Genomic DNA, 23,828 nt, shown 5'->3' with positions numbered 1-23,828 from the left:
GAGTGTTGGTGTTGACAGGTGCAGCTCTTAATCCACAGGTAAAATGACTTTTCTCACTTTTTCCACTTTTAATCTCTCATTGTAACATTTTTTAATCCGCGTTTGTTGTGATTTTGTTGCGCAGCTGTGAAATCTCTGTGATTATTTTAGATTATTTCACATTAAACCTCGTTAATCCCTGATATTTCACCATGTTTTCGTCATCTCTCGTGTTTTATGTTAGTGTATAAATAAGTGTTGTTAAATTAAAGCAGAATATAAGTTTAATTTACTTAATTTGAGTGAAAGTTAGAATGCGCGTGGACGCAGCAGGTGTTTTCAATCACATCACATCAGGGGCGTGTCACTGGGGTTCGTGGGCAGCAGGGGGAACCATGGTGGGCGGGGCTTAAGCGAAACCCTCCCCTTTTATTTAAAATTGTTGTTTACATTAAAAATATTCATAGAAATATACATTTTTATGTCCATTTAAATAACAAGAATCATCGTACAATTGTCTATTTTGCGGGAAAAAACTTTTTTTTGACGTGAAAATTGAAATATTGTCACAAAAAGTCAAATTTTAAGAAAAAGATTTAAATGAATAATGACTTTAAATATTGATAAAGTTGATGAAAGATGAGATTAATCAAAATGAGATTAGATGTAAAGTATATTTAGATTAAATAAAATTAGACCGTACATTAGAGATTAGAGTATATTTCGTAGATTAGATCAAATATTGTCACAAAACACAAATTTAACATAATTATTTACATAAATGACATTAAATATTAATTAAGTTGGTAAATGTAGTATAATTAAAAACATAATCACAATAAAATAAGTTTAAAATCAACAGATTAAAATATTGTACAGTTATTAGGATTAAGTTCTGCTCCTGATTGAAATTTGAATAAAGCAGTTAATTATTATTATTATTATTATTATTAATAAATAAACCCAGAATGAGGCTGTAAACATAACTGAGTTTAATCTCATTACAAATAACTTTTACGGTTTTTACATCTTTTTTTAAATTACTGAGACGTTAAATTTACAATTAACTGTAAAAACAGTGTAAATAATCTGTAAATGATTCTATTTATTATTCATGTGAATAATCTCTAATTTGTTATCAGTTAAATTAAATGTTCACAGTTTGGGCCACTTTTTAAAATCATAAAGTAGATAATCTGTTAAAAAATAATCCCTGTTCATCTTCAGGTGAGACTGCAAACATCTGTCCTTTGTTTTCATCAAGGATTATTTCACTTAATTTAATCTCAGTTTTTAAAGGATCTAAAAGTCTACGTTTAGATTGAGATTCATGATAATAGACGACTTTATCTTTCCTCATAAACCCTGTTTTTTTTTAACCATAATTTGACCAATATTTGCCTTTTTTTTTTAAATAATCTGTCTTAATCTCACAGTTATTATTACAAATTAAATATTCTGTTCTATTTTTTTCTATTTATTTTTAACATTTAAATATTAATGTTCAGTTTTTCATTCATTCGTCCACATGAGGTCACAGAGGTCGCTGGTTCTAATCCAAAACCTGTTAAATGTGAATCATCTCAGAATCAGAGATTAGCAGTTAATCCCTGGTGTTTAACAGTTACTTGAAAACGTAAAATAATATTTAGATTATGCATCATTTTTTTAATAGAAAATGTTTGTTAATATTTTTCCTTAAAGTTAAAATAACATTTTTGTATAATTTTTGAATCCTGAACCAGTTTTTAATGACAGATCTCGTCATCAGCTCGGATTTTAACGACCTTAAAAAAAAGTGTGTGTGTGTGTGTGTGTGTGTGTGTGTGTGTGTGTGTGTGTGTGTGTGTGTGTGTGTGTGTGTGTGTGTGTGTGTGTGTGTGTGTGTGTGTGTGTGTGTGTGTGTGTGTGTGTGTGTGTGTGTGTGTGTGTGTGTGTGTGTGTGTGTGTGTGTGTGTGTGTGTGTGTGTGTGTGTGTGTGTGTGTGTGTGTGTGTGTGTGTGTGTGTGTGTGTTCAGCCTTGAGTTCACACTGTAACAATAATCTGATTCTCTAAATACAAGATTCCTGCTTCACTCACAAATAACTGAGCTGCGGGAGTGTGTGTGTGTGGGAGAGAGAGAGAGTGTGTGTGTGTGGGGGGGGGAGAGAGAGAGAGAGAGAGGGTGTGTGTGTGTGGGGGGAATGATATATTTTTCCATCACATCCTCTTCCTTTGTCAGGAGTTTCAGTCACAAAGAGAAAAATTCACTCTGCTGAGAATGTGAGGAAAAAACAAGGACGTGTCTCCAAAAAGTCCTTTAAAGCTGTGAGGACCAGACATAATGTCCTCATGTCTCTAAAATGTCCTCACATTTGACAAAACTTTGCCAAAAATGTCCACATGTTTCCAAAATGTCCCCACGTCTTCAGAATGTCCTCGCGTTGCCAAAATGTTAAGTTTCTGAAAGACGTATGTCCAAAGAGGACACATTGACTTTAAAATTGTCTCAGCGTCTGTCTTCAAACCAACACTTAGTGTATTGTGTGTGTGAGTGTGTGAGTAGCTTCATGCCTCATTGCTGCAGCACTCACTTTGTGTGTGGTCACAGTAAACATGGTGTGTCCTAGACTGTCCTCTACTGTCCTTTACTGTCCTCCACTGTCCTCTACTGTCCTCCACTTTCCTCTACTGTCCTCCACTGTCCTCTACTGTCCTCCACTGTCCTCCACTTTCCTCTACTGTCCTCCACTTTCCTCTACTGTCCTCCACTTTCCTCTACTGTCCTCTACTGTCCTCCACTTTCCTCTACTGTCCTCCACCTTCCTCCACTTTCCTCAACTGTCCTCCACTGTCCTCTACTGTCCTCCACTGTCCTCTACTGTCCTCCACTTTCCTCTACTGTCCTTCACTGTCCTCTACTGTCCTCTACTGTCCTCCACTTTCCTCCACTTTCCTCTACTGTCCTCCACTGTCCTCCACTGTCCTCCACTGTCCTCTACTGTCCTCTACTGTCCTCCACTGTCCTCTACTGTCCTCCACTTTCCTCTACTGTCCTCTACTGTCCTCCACTGTCCTCCACTGTCCTCTACTGTCCTCCACTGTCCTCCACTGTCCTCCACTGTCCTCTACTGTCCTCCACTGTCCTCCACTGTCCTCCACTGTCCTCCACTGTCCTCCACTGTCCTCTACTGTCCTCCACTGTCCTCTACTGTCCTCCACTTTCCTCCACTGTCCTCCACTGTCCTCTACTGTCCTCCACTGTCCTCCACTGTCCTCTACTGTCCTCCACGTTCCTCTACTGTCCTCCACTGTCCTCCACTGTCCTCTACTGTCCTCCACTGTCCTCTACTGTCCTCTACTGTCCTCCACTGTCCTCTACTGTCCTCCACTTTCCTCTACTGTCCTCTACTGTCCTCCACTGTCCTCCACTGTCCTCTACTGTCCTCCACTGTCCTCTACTGTCCTCCACTGTCCTCCACTGTCCTCTACTGTCCTCCACTGTCCTCCACTGTCCTCCACTGTCCTCCACTGTCCTCCACTGTCCTCCACTGTCCTCTACTGTCCTCCACTTTCCTCCACTGTCCTCCACTGTCCTCTACTGTCCTCCACTGTCCTCCACTGTCCTCTACTGTCCTCCACGTTCCTCTACTGTCCTCCACTGTCCTCCACTGTCCTCTACTGTCCTCCACTGTCCTCTACTGTCCTCTACTGTCCTCCACTGTCCTCTACTGTCCTCCACTTTCCTCTACTGTCCTCTACTGTCCTCCACTGTCCTCCACTGTCCTCTACTGTCCTCCACTGTCCTCTACTGTCCTCCACTGTCCTCCACTGTCCTCTACTGTCCTCCACTGTCCTCCACTGTCCTCCACTGTCCTCCACTGTCCTCTACTGTCCTCCACTGTCCTCTACTGTCCTCCACTGTCCTCCACTTTCCTCCACTGTCCTCCACTGTCCTCCACTGTCCTCTACTGTCCTCCACTGTCCTCCACTGTCCTCTACTGTCCTCTACTGTCCTCTACTGTCCTCCACTTTCCTCCACTGTCCTCCACTGTCCTCCACTGTCCTCTACTGTCCTCCACTGTCCTCCACTGTCCTCTACTGTCCTCCACTTTCCTCCACTGTCCTCCACTGTCCTCCACTGTCCTCTACTGTCCTCCACTTTCCTCCACTGTCCTCTAATGTCCTCTAATGTCCTGGTCAGTGTGGATTTCTGAACCATGTCATAGATTAGAAGATGTGTGAGTTTGAGATTAAATCCACTCAGATTAGACATTTTGTTTGCTGCTGTTTTTAAAGACTTTTATGGAGATTTTTTTTAAAAGTGAAACCTTCTTAAATCATGTCCTGCTCAGAGACACTGTCAGGACATTCAGGAGGAGGACGGTGTCTTTCACGACTGTGCTGTGAGCGCCCCCCTGTGGCAGGACAGGATAATCACGTCTTTATCTCACTGTTGTTACAGAAGTTTGTAAACCACTCACTGTCCCACACCAAAGCCCATAGAGTAAACCAGTGATTTTAACATCACAGCACACAGGAGTTCACAGGAGTTGTTGATCCACTGCTGCCTCCATCACTAACTTACAATGACTGATTTTAGTGAATTCGGCTTTTGAAAATCTTTGTTTGGATTTACCTCAGTGATCCAAAGTGACCACACGAGGCAGCAGTAGACCAGCAGCTCCTGTGTCCCTGTGAGATAAAATCACTGATTTTCTCTATGGGCTTTGGTGTGGGAGAGTGAGTGGTTTACAAACTTCAGTTTCCTGTTGTTAAAGTCTGTCTAACAGTGAAGATAAAGTGGAAAACATCATCGTAGACGTTATAAACATGCGTTGACGTAGATTTTTATTAAGTCCCTGTAATATTTTCAGTGAAATCCTTTATTTTTCAGATAAATCTCTGTTGACATGAGTTTATTCTGCTGCTGCAGGTCACGTCTCCATTTATCTTCATCATTTACTGTGTGTGTGTGTGTGTGTGTGTGTGTGTGTGTGTGTGTGTGTGTGTGTGTGTGTGTGTGTGTGTGTGTGTGTGTGTGTGTGTGTGTGTGTGTGTGTGTGTGTGTGTGTGTGTGTGTGTGTGTGTGTGTGTGTGTGTGTGTGAAACAGAAACCACGTCCTCGGCTGAAACACAATCTCCTCGCTTGTTGCTCAGAGCAGTGAACGATGACGGAGGTGAAAACATGAACGAAGCTCAGGGAAAAGAAAAAGCTGAAAATCAGTTTTTATAACCTTTAATTATTCAGAATGTTCTATTCTTTACATTCACAGATGTGAAAATGTGTTTATTATTAACTTGACTGTCTTTGTTGCTACGACACGGGAAATGTTCCTATTATGGAACTAATAATAATATCTTAATGTTATTTATAGTCAGAAAATATCAGAAAAGTGAGAATTCCAAAATCGCCTTATAATTTAAATGTTTACTTATAATTCTAAAATCGACCTAGAATTATTACAAATTGTACTTATAATTCCACATCCGTCTACTTATTCTTCACAATTCTTTTGTGGAACTGTATATCATAGAAACGTAGTATTGGTCAGACTATGATATTAGTCAGACTATGATAGTTAGTCAAACTATGATAGTTAGTCAGACTATGATCATTGGTCACACCATAGTCATTCAATGATCATTAGTCATTAGTCAGACTATGATCTTTATCAGACTATGATCTTTATCAGACTATGATCTTTATCAGACTATGGTCAATAGTCACACTATTAGTCATTAGTCAGACTATGATCATTATCAGACTATGGTCATTAGTCAGACTATTAGTCATTAGTCAGACTATGATCATTATCAGACTTTGATCATTATCAGACTTTGATCTTTATCAGACTATGGTCATTAGTCACACTGTTAGTCATTAGTCAGACAATGATCTTTATCAGACAATGATCATTAGTCTGACTATGATCGTTGGTCAGACTATGGTCATTAGTCAGACTATGATCAAACCCATTTACTGTGTTGTTTCGTGGTCGTTCTTGGTCTGCAGTAAAGTCAGTGACTAAGAGGCTGAAAGTGAAGCTTAGAGAATCCGATGACAGGTAAAATAGCGTTAAATCCCGACTCTGTAATCATTCTGTCGATGGAACAGGAAACAGCTCCTGCTGCTCTTCATTTCAGCTCCGTCCTCCTCCTCGTTCGTCTTTTGTGAGGTGACAAAATGGAGGAGCAGAGGCCGACTAATGGTTCTGCCCGAGGTCTTTGTGTTTTGGTATGTGCTGCTGGACCAGAGCCGCGCTCTGATTGGTCCACGGTCTCGACTCCTTTTTAGAAACCCGAAGTAAAAGACGTTTGTTAGTGAGTTTTTAGGCTGGTGTTTTCCTTCATGTTGAGGTTTCATCATGTTCTGCTGCTGACACCAGCTTTGTTCATTTGTGAAGACGAGGGGAAGGATTTTATTTTGAAGTTCAATCTGGAACAAAGGTTTTTTTCTCTCTTTGTGAAAACTTTCAGACTTTTCTCTTTATTTTCCCGTCATGAAAATACTCGTCCATCTGTTCATCAGTTCCAAAATAAATATGATATTGATAATATGTTACACTCTTTAAATGGCTCTAAATCACATTTAAATCACTTGCATTGTGATTTTGTCAGAATATTTTTTTGTCAAAAAAGCATTGTAAGTGGAAATGGGCGGAGCCTTCTGTTGGTACTTGGCCTTCGTTTGAATTTTTGTGTCGTCAGTAATATTTGGTAACATTACTAAAGGTTTTTTTTTCTTTGTATCGATGCATTTGTTACAAAATAGCACAGGTTTGACTGGAGAGATGGTCATTAGTCCGACTACAATCATTAGTCCGGCTACGATCATTAGTCAGACTATGATAATTAATCAGACTATGATCATTAGTTCGAATACGATCACTAGTCAGACTACGATTGCTAGTCCGACGACGATCATTAGTCCGACTATGAACATTGTTCTGACTAATGACCGTAGTTGGTGGGATGCAGGCGCCCCCTAGTGGCAATTACTACAATTATCTTGATAATCAGAATCCTTTTATTGTCGTTGCATGAAATTTTAGCAGTTGTGTTCACACATAACATAAATATAGTCAAAGTAAATATAGTGTAAATTATAAACTAAAAAAAAACTTATTGTTAGTAAAATATATTTATATATTGTTGTGTGTGAATAAACTTTATATCCTAGCTACATTGAATAATATGGAAAAATTAACACATGATTATTGTTTAAAGATTCAGGCAGAGCCATAATTTACCTGAAGATCATATGACGTGTTTGGTAAAGTGTGTGTGTGTGTGTGTCACACAGACCTTTGACCTGTCATGCTCTGTGCTGCTGCTGCTGTAAACACATTAATGACTGTGTTGGTTGAGTCGACCTTGATTCATGTGATAAGAGAAAAGAAATGAATGAGTTTGGTTTGAAATGGTTTGAGGAAGAAGATGATAATGTTTTTATTGTTTGTTTATTAGAATTAACAGGAAACATGAGTGTTTACAGTCACTGTGATGAGACTGAATGTCCTGGTTATTAGAACTTCGCCCTCAGCGCCACCATCATGTGTTATAGTGCCACCATTTTGTCTGCTATCATGTGTTTATAGTGCCACCATTTTGTTTGCTATCGTGTGTTTATAGCGCCACCATTTTGTCTGCTATCTTGTGTTTATAGCGCCACCATGGTGTGTTTACAGCGCTGCCATTTTGTCTGCTATCGTGTGTTTACAGCGCTGCCATTTTGTCTGCTATCATGTGTTTATAGCGCTGCCATTTTGTTTGCTATCGTGTGTTTATAGCGCCACCATTTTGTCTGCTATCTTGTGTTTATAGCGCCACCATGGTGTGTTTACAGCGCTGCCATTTTGTCTGCTATCGTGTGGTTATAGCGCCACCATTTTGTCTGCTATCATGTGGTTATAGCGCCTCCATTTTGTCTGCTATCATGTGGTTATAGCGCCTCCATTTTGTCTGCTATCATGTGGTTATAGCGCCTCCATTTTGTCTGCTATCATGTGTTTATAGCGACACCATTTTGTCTGCTATCATGTGTTTATAGCGCCGCCATTTTGTTTGCTATCGTGTGTTTATAGCGCCGCCATTTTGTCTGCTATCATTTGTTTATAGCGCCGCCATTTTGTTTGCTATCATGTGTTTATAGCGCCGCCATTTTGTTTGCTATCGTGTGTTTATAGCGCCACCATCGTGTGTTTATAGCGCCGCCATTTTGTCTGTTATCATGTGGTTTTAGCGCCACTATTTTATCTGCTATCGTGTGTTTATAGCGGCACCATTTTGTCTGCTATCATGGTTATAGCGCCACCATTTTATCTGCTATTGCGTGTTTATAGCGCCGCCATTTTATCTGCTATCATGGTTATAGTGCCACCATCATGTGGTTATAGTGCCGCCATTTTGTCTGCTATCATGTGGTTTTAGCGCCACCATTTTGTCTGCTATCGTGTGTTTATAGCGCCGCCATTTTGTCTGTTGTCATGTGGTTTTAGGGCCACCATCATGTGTTTATAGCGCTGCCATTTTGTCTGCATTCATGGTTATAGCGCCACCATTTTATCTGCTATCGCGTGTTTATAGCGCCACCATCATGTGTTTATAGTGCCGCCATTTTGTCTGCTATCATGTGGTTTAAGCGCCACCATTTTATCTGCTATTGTGTGTTTATAGCGCCATCGTGTGGTCATAGCGCCGCCATTTTGTGGTCATAGCGCCACCATCATGTGGTTATAGCACCACCATTTTTCTGCTATCGTTATAGCGCCGCCATTTTGTGTTTATAGCGCCACCATTTTGTCTGCTATCAAATATCATAGTTTCTTGTCACTTTGTAATTTAATGTATTTTTTGGCGTCTCTGTTATTTTAAAGGTTGTTTTTATGAGTGTTTGTTTCCTGTGATTGAACCTCAGGTCGTTCACCAGCCTCGTGTCCCTGCAGACATCATTTCACAATAACAAAAAACTTATTAAAGGTCTTTTTTAAGTCAAATAGAATCAAATAAATGTCGGCGTTCCTGGACTTTATGTCTTTATGTTAATGTGGGAGTTTAAGTATTATCTTTCTATATTATAAATGTCATTAAACAGCAGTTTTGGTGGCGGCTGCTGCTGCAGGTTAGTTCAGGTTAGTGCAGGTTAGTGCCGTGCACGAGTGAAGGAGTGAATTAACAAACCAGGTGGCATGAAGACAGTGTCCTTTGACCCTTTGTTGGCAGCCTGGTTTACCAGGGAACAGCCACAGCACCAGTCTGTCAGTCAGTCTGTCACTCTGTCCAAAGCTCAAACACCTTCTGACTAAACAGCGTTTAAAAAAAAGTCTCTGAGCTGCAGAGGCTGAAAGAAGTAAGTGTTAAGTGTTATATCTTAAATGTTTTTCGGCGTCTCTCTCTCTCCCTGTGTTTCGTGCTGAGACTCCGATGTTTAATGTCAGATTCTTTTCCAGGCAACAGCGACAGACTGTGATTCATGAAGCAAATTTAAGCAGCGACTGTTTAATTGTTTCAGACTCGAGGGAAAAGTTCAGGTGTGAAATGTCAGCCAGGATTTTTACACTTTACTCTGTTTCAGAAACTTTCTTTTTATTTTATGGTGTAGGTTGAAAATTGTCGTATGTCCTCAGATTCTAACGATGTATATTTAATTTTATTAAAGTTTCATTTAAAAGTTTAAATTTTTTAAAGTTTCAAGAACGCTCTACAGTTGTTTTTAGCTTTATATTTTGGTGCGTTAGAAGTCGTAGTTCATAATTGACAAAAAAAAAACTTGTACACAAACGTATCTCGGGCTAGCTGTTGTTAGCTCTTGTTAGCGATGCCAGTCGATAATGAACTCTACGTGGTATTTCGCACCTAGAATACAATGTAAAATGGGTAAAAAAATTAATATTACGATATGTACGGCTAATTCAGTATGAAATGTTAGCGTGTTCCTGTTGCTGTTCCGGAAATTCCGATCAACAAGAATCAGCCAATCTACAGTTGGTTTTAGCTTTATTTTGGTGCGTTAGAAGTCAATAGCTCATATTTGGCCAAAAACTCGTACGCAAACATATCTCGGGCTAGCTGTTGTTAGCCATTGTTAGCGACGCCGGTCAATAACGAACTCTACGTGATATTTGAACTGAGAAAACTGTGTATAATGGGTAAAAATTCGACATTACTAAATGTACGTCTCGTGTTAGCGCGTTACTGTTGAAACTTCCGATTAGGAACTCAGAAATTCAGATCAACGAGAATCATGCAATCGACAGTTGGTTTTAGCGTTCTTTTAGTGCGTTAGAAGTTATAGTTCGTAATTGGGCAAAAAACTTGTAAGCAAACATATCTCAGGCTAGCTGTTGTTAGCTGTTGTTCATGATGCTAGTCAATAACGAACTCTACACGGACCAAGAAAACCGCGTAAAATGGGTAAAAATTAAACATTACGATACATACGACTAATTCAATATGAGGTGTTGGCGCGTTCCTGTTGATATTTCTGATTAGAAACTCGGAAATTCCGATCAACGAGAATCAAACATTCTACAGTTGGTTTTAGCTTTATTTTGGTGCGTTAGAAGTCATAGTTCGTAATTGGCCAAAAAACTTGTAAGCAAATATATCTCAGGCTAGCTGTTGTTAGCTGTTGTTAGCCATTTTTAGTGATGCTAGTCAAAAACGAACTGTACGTGATATGCGGACCAAGAAAAGATATAATATATAATTGGTAAAAACTTCCGATTAGGGTTAATTCCGATCAACGAGAATCAACCATTAACATTTAAATTAGCAACTAAAGATTAGTTTTGATAGTTTTGCAGCCGCTGGTGTTAGAAATAGCTAACTGCAGCTCATTCCTGAGTCTTTTTGTTGATTTAGCCGTTTGTTGTTGACTTTTTGTTGTAATGTTTTTTTCTTCACTGCTAAAGTCACTTTATCGTGACGGGTGACGTCAAAAATAAGAAAATGTTCCGTGAAAACCTGAGTTTACAGTAAATGCTGTCGTGTTTTTACCGTCAACACAAATGTGTTGAACATGGAAGAAAAATGTAAGATTCAACGACTTAAACGCCATCAAATCTTCCCGTTCATTTGGGGGTTTTTCGGTTGTGTTTGAAATGCACGAGTCGGCACTTTCTTCGAATCGTTACGTTTGGGTTCGCGTGAAACGTCGCAGGCTAACGGTGAATTGTTTTTGAAAAAGGCCACTTTGACCCGATCTGTGTGACACACACACACACACACACATATTGATCAGTGTGACTGACCTTTGAGGCTGTTTGTCCTCACTTCACTTCATGGACCTTTGAGGTTTGACAACTCTGTGTCCACAGAGACCATTGTTATCGCATTTAAAGGTTTGAACTTGTTTTTGTGACGTTAAAGTCCTGAGTTTGTTCTTGCATGACCTCAACCTGAGGTACAGTCGAGATTTTTCATCATTTTGTTGAAGTGAAACCAACATATTTGTCGTCTGGAGGTGTTTGCAAACTTGAGGAAGGTCTAGTTTCACAGACCACGGTGATGGTGCTGGTGGATCACAGTTTAGTCTCTGATTTCAGTGGTTTCCCTCAAAGACGCACACGTGAATAAATAAGTTCCTAGAAATGCGTGGCGTGTCGTAGCATGTTGTGGTTTATTGCGCGTCCTTGAACGACGGCGGCGACTCTGGACGACGCTGAACTCTTACTGAGTCACAACAGCTGAGCTCTGACGAACGCTCTGAAACCACGTAGACACAATTAAAGACAAACAAGCAGAAAAATGACGTTTAAAGTCTGGAAGGAAACGTGAAAACACGAGCTTTTGATCTGTTTGTAAACATATACGGTTAGCATAAAAACAATCTGTTTGTTTTTGTTGTTTTATTTTTGCAGCATTTAGGACGAGATTTAAATATTTTCCCAGAAAAACAATCCAGATTTTTAGCCTGATTTTAGCATCAAGGTGTTAGCCACAAAGTTAGCCATCAGAGGACATCACTGACCACAGCGTTACGGTCTCACAATCAAGATTTGTGCGGTGTTTAGAATAAGTACGAGATGTGAAGTTTATTGCCAGAAAAACCTGATCTTTATTCACTGTCAGGATGTTAGCTTAAAGTTAGTTTGAAGTTAGCCACCACTGACGGCTGTTTTAAGGTCTCATGATCAAAATTATGCAGCATTTAGGACAAGATGTGAAAAACAAAATGAATTTGCTTCTCTTACCCAGAAAAACTTTTTGTTTGTTCACTCAGGAAGTTAGCTTAAATTTAGCTTAACGTTGGCCTAAAGAGGACACCACTGACGGCTGCTGTTAGGTGTCCTGATCAAGTTTAAAGGACAAGACTTTAAACTATTTTTAGTTTGTTTTATTTTTGCTTTTCTTCACCAGAAAAACAATCATCGTTTTCTTGTGACTTCAGCTTTAAGGTTTATTTGTTTGTTGTTTATCATTTTCAGGAAAAATTGTCCAAATGTTATTATAATTTTGGCATCAAGTAGTTAGCATAAAGTTGGCCAAAATACTGAGCAGAGCTTAAAGGTGTCGTGATCAAAATGTTTATTTTTGATTTTCCTGGCCAGAAAAAAACGTCTTCCTGTTTGTTTTTCAGTAAGTTTGTTAAAATATGACATTGCTAACGGCAGCTTTAACGAGCTAGTTAGCTACAGGCCATGCTAACTCAGTCATCTGTTTGTTGTTGTTGAGCTCTGAGTTTTTCCTTCTCTGCCACAGGAACCTGTCTCCTGGAGAAAATGCAGTAGAGGAAACGCTGACGACGTCTCGTTCGTCTTCACCGCCAACAAACACAAACCCGACATGGCCTCCTCCCCTGGACTGGACTCTGACCCGTTACCGCTGCTCCAGCTCCAGGAGGTGGACTCCAGTAAGACGTCGGAGAGGCCGAGCTCGCCGCTCCTCCTGCCCTCGGTGTACAGCCCTCCTCTGGCCATGGACAACCACACCGTCTGCATCCCCTCGCCGTACACGGACGGCGGCCACGAGTTCAACCACGGACACGGACCTCTGACCTTCTACGGCGCGCCGGTGCTCGGCTACGGCAGGGCGCCCGCCGTCGCCGAGGGTCAGGCGTCTCTGTGCGCTCCCATCAGCCCCTCGGCGTTCTGGCCGTCGCACGGTCACCACGGCAACGTGCCTTCACTGACGCTGCGATGTCCTCAGCCGCTCATCTACAACGAACCAGGAGGACACGGAACGTGGCTGGAGGCCAAAGGTCACAGCATCAATCCGAGCAGGTACTTGGCTAATGCTAACTTTGATATAGCCTCTCAACTGTGAAAAATCAATAATTAAAGGTGCATTTTGTAATAAATCTAAACCAACTGGCCATAAAATCCTCCTAATATGTCACAGAGACTCAGGAATAACGTTCATATAACAAACTGAACTCACCAACAACAACAGTACAGACACAATATTTGCATTAAAAAATATCTTTTGCAGACTGCAAATCATGTTTATGTTTTGAAGTCATGTTGTGGCGCCACCTACCACCGTCTACCAATCATTGCAGTCAATGGAGTCTCAGCTGCCGAGCAACCACGGGTTGCCAGGTATGTTCCACTGTAGGCTAATGCTAACGGTGCTAAAGGAGCTAACGGAGCTAACTGGTAAACGGTGCCTGGACTCTGGCACCGCCGCACGTAAACATGATGTCACGCGCGTCTTTTTCCAGTCAGTCGTCATGGAAACGCGTCATGCGTTAACACGTGTTAGCGCTAACCGCTGTTAGCGCTGACGCTGTTAACTGCCGTACAGAGACGTATATTAAAGTTTGACAATTATGTGAAGTTGTCCTTCCTTGTCTTCGTCCTCACAGCTCCGTCCTCAGCTGTAACAAACTGGTGGGGAAGAGACCGGAGGACGGCGTGGACGTGGTGAACTCGTGTTCGTCGGCGGGCGCCAAAGCCGACATGCACTTCTGCGCCGTGTGCCACGATTACGCCTCGGGCTATCACTACGGCGTGTGGTCGTGTGAAGGCTGCAAGGCCTTCTTCAAGAGGAGCATCCAAGGTAAATGTCCTGTCCTCGTCCCTCTGTCCCTCTGTCCTCGTCCTCTGTCCTCGTCCTCTGTCCTCGTCCTGTGTCCCTCTAACGTCTCTTTGTTCAAATGCTAACAAACTGATTCAACGTTTACGCTCCATGAGATCGACAAAATTATTATTTTCATGACTTTTTCAGTTAATGGAGGATGTGTTTGGTCCAGAAAATTGTGAAAAATTGTGATAAAATTAGTTTTTGTCCACAAACTAAAAATGAATCACTTTTAATGAGTTATTTGTTATTTTTCGGCAAAGAAACGAGAAACTATTCACATTTAAGAAGAAGAAAAATGAAAGACTTGATTTAATTCAAAGCAATTAATCGATGATGAAAATAGTTGACCATTAATTTAGTTATTGATTAGTTATCGAGTAATTGTTTCAGCCCTTTATTCCATATTTGCTGGTATGGACACAGTGCTTCCTCTAGAGGGCAGTGCAGAGTCCCCGACAGTTGATGTTGATTTTGTTTTAGTAAAAAAAAGTCATGTGAAAGAAAATTCAAAACCATTCAGCTTTCGTCATGTTTTAGTCATCAAAGGTCCGTAAAAAACTATTCATGCATGACATTTACGAATCCATCGAAATCACACGAGATTTGACCGTGATGGTCTCACGTGACTATCAAAAACATTTTTTTTGCCAGTGAATGTTAACAATGAAAAAAAAAAATTCAATGTGTTTTTTTTTTTTAAGGACACAACGACTACATCTGCCCGGCAACAAACCAGTGCACTATCGACAAGAACCGTCGTAAAAGCTGTCAGGCCTGTCGTCTACGCAAGTGCTACGAAGTGGGCATGATGAAGTGTGGTGAGAGTTCTTTAAAAAATAAATTATTAAGGTATTTTATTTTCTTACAGGAGCACAAAAGGCTTTTAATTTCTATCATTTATAATCCACACGTGAGCTGAAATTAAAATCTTAGCCACTTAACGACAGGCTCACGCCATAAAATCTATGCTAGTGAATGTCTATAATATCATAGATGTGTGTTTTCCGCCTAATCTCTATGTGAAACACACTTTTCCTTCAGGAAACTGAAGTCAGTAAACCACTCACTCTCCCACACCAAAGTCCAAAGAGAAAATCAGTGATTTTAGCTCACAGGGACACAGGAGCTGCTGGTCTACTGCTGCCTCGTGTGGTCACTTTGTGTCACTGAGGTCAATCTAAAGTGATTATTTTAAAAGCCGAATTTTAGCAAATCAGTCATTGTAAGTTAGTGATGGAGGCAGCAGTGGATCAACAACTCCTGTGAACTCCTGTGTGCTGTGATGTTAAAATCACTGGTTTACTCTATGGACTTTGGTGCAGGGAGAGTGAGTGACCTTGATGCAGGTCGTCCGTCTCTCTACAAAGTTCTTGCAGGTTTTTAAACGGTGATATCTCTGGAACACCGTGAGACAATGTCTTTAAATTTGGTCCAAACATTAGTTTTTACTGGAGGATCAGCTGGTCAGAGTTGGGTCACTGCAGGTCAAAGGTCACTGACCTTTCTGTGACCTCACACACGTGTTTTCTGTCAAAGTGAAATCCTGATCATTGATCACATGGTCTTTTGTCCTCAGGTCTGAGACGCGAGCGCTGCAGCTATCGAGGACCTCGTCACCGCCGCGGTGCACTTCAGTCCCGGGACTCTGGGGGCAGCAGAGAGCTGGTGCGGGTGGGTCTCGGGTCTCGAGCTCAGCGGCATCTCCACATTGAAGCTCCGCTCGCCGCCTTCACCTCGCTGCCTCAGCAGAGCCACGCCCACCTTCATCATCATCATCATCATCATCACCCTCACCATCACCACGCCACCATGAGTCCAGAGGAGTTCATCTCCCGCATCATGGAGGCGGAGCCTCCGGACATCTACCTCATGGAGGATCTGAAGAAGCCGTTCACAGAGACCAGTATGATGATGTCACTGACCAACCTGGCCGACAAGGAGCTGGTGCTGATGATCAGCTGGGCCAAGAAGATCCCTGGTGAGAGAAGGACTGTGTCTCTACTGTGTCTCTACTGTGTCTCTACTGTGTCTCTACTGTGTCTCTACTGTGTCTCTACTGTGTTAGGGTGATCTGCACTGATGGATCTCATCATTATACAATCTTTACCTGCAAGAAACTCAGCTCACGCCATCACACCAAAGTCCATAGAGAAAATCAGTGATTTTAGCTCAAGGCGACACAGGAGCTGCTGGACCACTGCTGCCTCGTGTGGTCACTTTGTGTCACTGAGGTAAATCTAAACAAAGCTGACATTGACAAAATAAGACATTTAGACAAGTTAGTGATGGAGGCAGCAGTGGATCAACAGTCCTGTGAACTCCTGTGTGCTGTGATGTTAAAAATCACTGATTTTCTCTATGGGCTTTGGTGTGGGAGAGTGAGTGGTTTATAAACTTCACTTTTCAGCCACTTAGTGGAAATATATCAAATGAAATCTATGTCACTTTAAGTCTAGGACATCTTAAGAACACGTTCATGTCTTTATTTCACTGTTAGACAGACTTTTCCTTCCCAAACTGAAGTTTGTAAACCACTCACTCTCCCACACCAAAGTCCATAGATAAAACCAGTGATTTTAACATCACATAGACACAGGAGTTCACAGTTGTTGATCCACTGCTGCCTCCATCACTAACTTCATATTTCTGATTTTGTCAATTTGGCTTTTAAAATAATCACTTTAGATTTACGTCAGTGACACAAAGTGACCACACGAGGCAGCAGAGGACTAGCAGCTCCTGTGTCTCCGTGAGCTAAAATCACTGATTTTCTCTATGGACTTTGTTGTGGGATAAATCAGTAATTTTTTTGTTGCAGCTGTAAAAACACCAGGTTAATTGTTTATTTTTGGTCTTTTTCAGGTTTTCTGGAGCTCAGTCTCTCTGATCAGATCCACCTGCTGAAGTGCTGCTGGCTGGAGATCCTGATGCTGGGTCTCATCTGGAGGTCTGTGGACCATCCAGGAAAACTCATCTTCTCTCCTGACTTCAAGCTCAACAGGTAAATAAAACACACGGTGGTTGAAGGTGAAGTTTGTGGTCACACAGTCGACTACAGTCTTATTTGTCCGTCGCTAAACATGGAGTCGACTCAGACCTTGGAGCAGAGCAGATACTTTATCTCTCTCTCGATTCCTCGCGTTATTGTTGCCAAAAAATAAATCTTCTTTTATCTGCGGCTGTTCCTGACCACGCTGACCTTCAACTGTGGTCGACTGCTGCTGTCGCCCTCCGCTCTCGCCCTCTAACAGCTGCTGATTAAGCTGCCACTTCACAAAACACTCTGCGTTTCCTGATGAACTGCAGTGAACCTCGTAATGAGACTGTGGTGCAGCAGAATGTGACAACACTGCACGACCAGATCAGCGGGTTGTTCTGAAAACACTCGCTGTGATGACGTCAGGTCAGACTGTGAAGGAAGGTCACGTGTTTGAGGGTCTACTGGATATTAAAGTCATAGTTCATTCACTGAGAAGAGATTTAAGACTCTAAACTAATGTCTACTTAAGTCTGCACCACTCTGAGGACATGTTTATGACTTTATTTAAGTCTGTTAGACTGACTTTAACAACAGGAAACGGAAGTTTGTAATCCACTCACTCTCCCACACCAAAGCCCATAGAGAAAACCGGTGATTTTAGCTCACAGGGACACAGGAGCTGCTGGTCTACTGCTGCCTCGTGTGGTCACTTTGTGTCACTGAAATAAGTCTAAAGTGATTTTTTTAAAAGCCGAATTTGAGCAAATAAGACGTTATAAGTTAGTGATGGAAGCAGCAGTGGATCAACAACTCCTGTGAACTCCTGTGTGCTGTGATGTTAAAATCACTGGTTTACTCTATGGACTTTGGTGTGAGAGAGTGAGTGGTTTATAAACTTCAGTTTTCACAAGGAAATGTCTGTGTAACAGTGAAATAAAGACGTGAACGTGTTCTTGAAGACGTCGTGGACGTAAGCTGACGTAGATTTTATGAGTTTACTACTTTTTGTTCTTGAAACAGAAGTTTGTAAACCACTCACTCTCCCACACCAAATCCCAGAGAGAAAATCAGTGATTTTAACATCACAGCACACAGGAGTTCACAGGAGTTGTTGATCCACTGCTGCCTCCATCACTAACTTACAATGACTGATTTTAGTGAATTCGGCTTTTAAAATAATCACTTAAGACTCACCTCAATGACACAAATTGACCACACGAGGCAGCAGTAGACCAGCAGCTCCTGTGTCCCTGTGAGCTAAAATCACTGGTTTTCTCTATGGACTTTGGTGTGGGAGAGTGAGTGGTTTACAAACTTCAGTTTATTGTTTTTTAAGAAGGTGTTTGGTGAATTTAATTAAATTTTCTCACAGATTTCTGATCAAACTGAGGCTAAAAACGTCACAAACATGGATAAATGTGACTGTGATGAGTTCAGTGTTGATTTTTATGGAATGTGCTGACTGTTGAGCCTGAAAAACAGAAATCAAATTCACATGAGGACAGAGACAGATACAGAGACAGAGACGGAGAAGAAGGTGGAGGAGGTTTAGTGTTTGACCTTTGTTTTCCTCACTGCCACGGAAACTATCACCACAGATTTAAGTCGACCTTCATGTGTTTTCACTATGACGACAAACCTCCTTCATCCTGGATGTTCAAATAAATCTGCGTCTTGTCCTGATTCCACCTGGTTTATTTGATTTTACAAAGCTTCAAAACTGACGTCACTGAGTGTGAATGAAGAGTTTCATGAGCTGTAAAACAATCAACACTTAGAATCTGTTCTGACAAAGAGACGTGAGGACGAACCTGAGGGACGACGTCTGAGCAAGTGAACTGGTGTCTGACTGTAGGTCATTAGTACGGTGGCTGACAGGGGCAAACGCACTGCAAACCCCAAAACACTAGCAAATGAAACGCCGGCAAGTAACAAAATGGAAGTGCTCCAGGTCTGTGGGGGGCGCTGTAGTTGACTCGCAGTATAAACTTTATTTAAAGTTTTCCAGTACACATATACACATATACAAAATACCTCAAAGGGAATCTAACATTGCATCTGGTCATTTAGAAAAGGATACCTCCAGTGTAACCTTGCCTTTAGTGCCTTGTTGTGATTGATTTGTTTTCACTGTTGTATTTATTCTCAACAAAGCCTTGTAGATTGTATTTATTTTATTTTAGTTTTGATATAAGTAGATCGACGAGATGAAATGTTATATTCCCTTTGAGGTATTTTGTATATGTGTATATGTGTATATGTGTACTGGACAAGTTTAAATAAAGTTAGTAAAAGGAAAAGTTTTGACCCAACACTGTGATAGTACACAGCTGCAGCCACAGAGACCAACACCCTCGTGACAGGTTTTGTTTAGTTAGTTTTACAAACAAACTCACAACAATAATCACTGTTCAAACAATAAGAAATAGAAAACTTTATTGTGAAATTATGACATGACAATATTTTAGTTAGTTTTACAAAGGGAAGAAACATTGATATCTGACAAGGTTTTATTAGTTAATAGTGTGAAAAAAGTATAACAGTGGAGCTCCAGGGTGTGTGTGTGTGTGTGTGTGTGTGTGTGTGTGTGTGTGTGTGTGTGTGTGTGGTGCTTGTTGTATCTGCTCCGGGGCTCCAGGGAGGCAGGTAGGTGGTGGTCGTTGTCCCCGCTGTGGAGCTCCAGGGTGTGGGGCACGAAAATATGTGAAAAAGAAGAATATAGGAAAGTTAAACTAACAGTTAATATTTATCTAAATAGTGTGTTTAATGTGTAAGAAGTTGAAAAAAGTATGAACATGGAGCTCCGTGGGGAGATACTTGTGGTATTTATACTCAGTATATTAAGCACATGGACAGGATAATGTACTTTTATATTCTTCCTTCGTTCTTGTTTAAGATAAAAAGAACACTTCCGTCAAAACCACTCCTGTCGTTTTGGTGTCTATAAATAGTTTTTTGAAAAAAAATCCCGTACATTAAACCACTATTATCACGCCAGGGTGTTGTTGTCCGGGGCTGCAGCTGGATGCTACTCCAACACTGTGAGTCAACAGGTTGGTCGAAGACCTGCACAACAGCGCCCCCACAGACCTGGAGCACTTCCGTTTTGTTACTTGCTGGTGTTTTGTTATTTGCTGGTGTTTTGGGGTTTGCAGTGTGTTTGCCCGTCGGCCACCGTACATTAGAGACGTGTTGTCATTCAGTCTTTAGAAATGTGAAAATATTCACATTTAAGAAGCAGAAGAATGACACACAACTGTTTTTTATTGTTTTAAAGACGTACTAATTTATAAATTATCCATTATTTGTTGCATTTCTTGTCTCAAAATAAGGAAATAAATCAATAACGTGTTGATTTTCTTCAGTCAAAGTGTTTTAGAAGTTGCAAAATATGTAAAACTTCTGTTAGAAATCGTTTAATTTTCACCTTAAAACTTCCTTATTGGTTTAGTTAACACGCATTTGTCTGTAGAAGTTTGTGTTCACTATTGAAGCTGCTTTGAATGATTTAAAAACACACTTTATTCACTGTATAATGATGTAATAATATAATGTGTGTGTGTGTGTGTGTGTGTGTGTGTGCACAGGGAGGAGGGTCAGTGTGTTGAAGGCATCATGGAGATCTTCGACATGCTTCTCGCCGCCACGTCTCGTTTCCGTGAGCTGAAGCTTCAGAGAGAAGAGTACGTGTGTCTGAAGGCCATGATCCTGCTCAACTCCAGTGAGTCTGAACCTGATCACCTCTGCTGCCTCTTGTGGTCACTGTGTGTCACAGCTGCTGGTCCTCTGCTGCCTCCTGTGGTCACTGTGTGTCACTGAGGGAAATGTGAAGCAAGGATTTTTATGACACTTTGTTTTACCGTCTGTCCCCTGTTTTATGTCCTTTCACCACAACCTGTCTTGGCACATGACTGCAGTCTGGTTATTGATCTCCTAGTGTTTGTTGTGTGAACTGTTGGGAAAATCACAAGAATCAACATGACATTGTCTCATTTTGGACATCTTACAATACTAAGACATTTATGGATGTCTTACTATGACGTATTTGACAAATTTAGACAATTTTTAAATGATGTTTTTGGACACCTTACTATAGTAAGACACACAACACTATGACATTTTTTGTCTCATTTTGGACATCTAACTATACTAAGACATGTTTATCCTCGTTGTGGACATGTTACTACACAAAGACTCTGTTGTCCCTCTCGTGTCTCGTCTCTGCAGTTGTCCCTTGTGGAGGAAAACAAAAAAGTGAAAATTGCGTAATAAGTGAATTGTGAAGACGTGACACGAGCAGAAGAGGGAAAGTAAAGATTGATGATTGTTGGCGAACACGGATGTTTTTCTGTCCTCGTGGACGGAGGACGAGGTTTAGATTCACTGCTCCCCATGCGCTGTACCGCCCTCTAGTGTTTCATCTGAAATGTCCAATGTCAGGTTAGATTAGACTTTACTGATCCCAGGTCTGGGAAAATCACTTTTTTATTTTTTTACAGCTGCAGAACAAGAACAGGGGAGTGGTGAACAAGTGATAATAATAAGTGACCACACGGAGCAGCAGTGGACCATGTACACATGTTTGTATGATGTCAGGATGTTTTGGTGATTAATAATAAATGAATGAATCTATTTTTGTCAGATCTGTGCTCGAGTTCCCCTCAGACCACAGAGGAGCTGGAGAGCAGGAACAAGCTGCTGCGTCTGCTGGACTCTGTGATCGACTCGCTGGTCTGGGCCATTTCTAAACTGGGTCTGAGCTCACAGCAGCAAACGCTGAGGCTGGGTCACCTGACCATGCTGCTGTCACACATCCGCCATGTCAGGTAGAGAAGCCTCTGTGTGTGTGATGTTCTTCTGTAAAGTCACAGAAAACAACTCATGAATTTGTTCATGTTTGATTGATCAAAGTTGTACTTTAACGTTTGTGTCTAATTTTGGACAACTTGGTAACTTGAAATGACTTGAAATGTTCTATAATGACAGTCAGCATCGTCCTGAACAAGGATCCATTGGAAATATTGACAAACATGTTACGGAATAATTGTGATGAATTGTCGAAATTAATGAAATGGTCCATTTGGGGGATTTGAGGAATTTTTATGTGATCCACATTGTTTTGTCAAATTTTGGACTAAAATTATTAGAAACAAAAGTAGTCAAATTTAGGATGACCTACTATAGTATGATTGTTTAGTCAAATTTTGTTTGCAAAAGTATTTACCAAATGAAAGAGAAATTTTGGAATGACATACTTGACTTATTTGACTAATTTTGGACGACATAGTATAGTATGACAAATTAGTCAAAGTTTTCTAAATTTAGGAACCAAAATATTGTTTCTAAAAAGTTTTCAAGTTGTGGATGATATGGTGTAGTATGACTTTTTGGCCATTTTTGGGAGACCTAGTGTAATATGACGTTTTTATCAAGTTTTGGACGACATACTGTAGTATGAAGTCATTTTGTTCTAGTGTAAGAGACAGAAATTGACAACAAGGAAAGAGAATATTTTTGTCCATCAATGTTTTTGTTTTGTGAAAACAAAGATCACAGAATTGATGGAGTTACAATGACTCCAGTTCACGTGGAATTGGTTCTTATGACGGGTTAAAGTGCTTCAACAGTGTTATATAAGGTGTGTGTGTGTGTGTGTGTGGTGGAGCTGATGGTGTCCTCTGTTGTCGCTGCAGTAACAAAGGCATGGACCATCTGTGCACCATGAAGAGGAAGAACGTGGTGTTGGTGTACGATCTTCTCCTGGAGATGTTGGACGCTAACACGTCCAGCGGCGGCAGCCAAACGTCGTCGTCGTCTCCGGTCTCTGATGTTTACTCTGAGCTGCACCACTTCCCTCCTCATCATCATCCTCATCATCCTCAGTCTCAGCCCGACTCAGACCAGAACCGTGAAGACCACATCACCACGCTGCCTCCACGTAAACCAGCTGACGATCAGATCCTGGAGCGACACATGCAGACTCTGCCGTTCCAGTCCTCAAACGGTCTGATGGCGTCTCACATGAACGGCAACGAGTAAGTTCTTTTTCAGTGAGAATTTCCTCAGATAGAAAGAGTTTAGAGAAAGTAACAAACGTGATGACTCGTAACGTTGTGTCCTCGTCTTTCTTCACAGCTACATGGATCCAGATCAGTGGTCTCTGGACTCGAGGGACAACAGTCCGTCAGACGTCGTCATGTCTGAGCGAGCGATGATGGAAACCATGTTGGACGAGTGACGAGGACGAACTGAGACTGAGAGTCCACAAGGTTTTCATCGTCCAAAGATCAAAAAAGAGAAAAACAAAGATGTGTTTGGAGGTAACGTCGAGGCGTCGTTAATCTCTGACGTGTTTGTCAGAGATGTTTTTATCGATTGAATGTTTATTAAGTGTGTGTTAATATTTCCTGTGAACGTGCACTACAGTCCGTGTCCTCCGGGGACACCGCTGAACCTCTGCCAGTCAAATGTGTCGTCTTTTTTTGATATGATCTGGTATTTGTATGTTGTTCGTGTTGCGCTCTGGGGACGATGTTCGTGGTGTCTTCAAGTCAAAGATGAAATCAAAGAAATACAAACCAAATATATATATGTAGTGAAATTTAGAGCAAAAAGTATTTGCACTTTTAGGAGAACGTCCATTCGTGATGTTTTTCCAAACGGACTTTGTCTCACGACCACGTGGACATTTGAAGGCACCATGACGGGTTCAGTCCACACGGGGGCGACGTTTGTTTTGTTGGCCCATGACTTTTTCTACTGTTTGTACAAAAAAAAACTTTTAAATGTCAGTGACGTGGAGAAGCAGCAGCAGCCGTCGAGGCCTTTTGTTTTTTGTACTAAATGACTGTTAAAAAAAAA

General features: G+C 41.1%; 1 protein-coding gene across 1 annotated transcript; it reads left to right on the top strand.

The window, feature by feature from the left end:
- esr2b (estrogen receptor 2b) lies at window positions 1-23,293 on the top strand. Its single transcript, XM_083892927.1, has 10 exons — window positions 1-38; window positions 12,665-13,185; window positions 13,770-13,963; window positions 14,689-14,805; window positions 15,564-15,965; window positions 16,850-16,988; window positions 20,555-20,688; window positions 21,610-21,793; window positions 22,661-23,002; window positions 23,103-23,293. The coding sequence occupies exons 2-10, from the start codon at window positions 12,749-12,751 to the stop codon at window positions 23,203-23,205; spliced, it is 2,052 nt and encodes a 683-aa protein (XP_083749053.1). The 5' UTR covers window positions 1-38; window positions 12,665-12,748; the 3' UTR covers window positions 23,206-23,293.
- Window positions 23,294-23,828: the final 535 nt, after the last annotated feature.

This window comes from Microchirus variegatus (assembly GCF_963457635.1).
Source record: "Microchirus variegatus genome assembly, chromosome: 7".
Taxonomy (NCBI): Eukaryota; Metazoa; Chordata; class Actinopteri; order Pleuronectiformes; family Soleidae; genus Microchirus; species Microchirus variegatus.
This window is presented reverse-complemented; position numbering and strand designations above follow the sequence as displayed.

Coding starts and splice junctions, on each gene's coding strand:
- esr2b (XM_083892927.1), top strand. CDS start 12,749: ATGGCCTCCTCCCCTGGACTGGACTCTGACCCGTTACCGCTGCTCCAG. Junction 15,966..16,849: donor CTGGGCCAAGAAGATCCCTG/GTGAGAGAAGGA, acceptor GGTCTTTTTCAG/GTTTTCTGGAGCTCAGTCTC. Junction 21,794..22,660: donor TCACACATCCGCCATGTCAG/GTAGAGAAGCCT, acceptor TTGTCGCTGCAG/TAACAAAGGCATGGACCATC.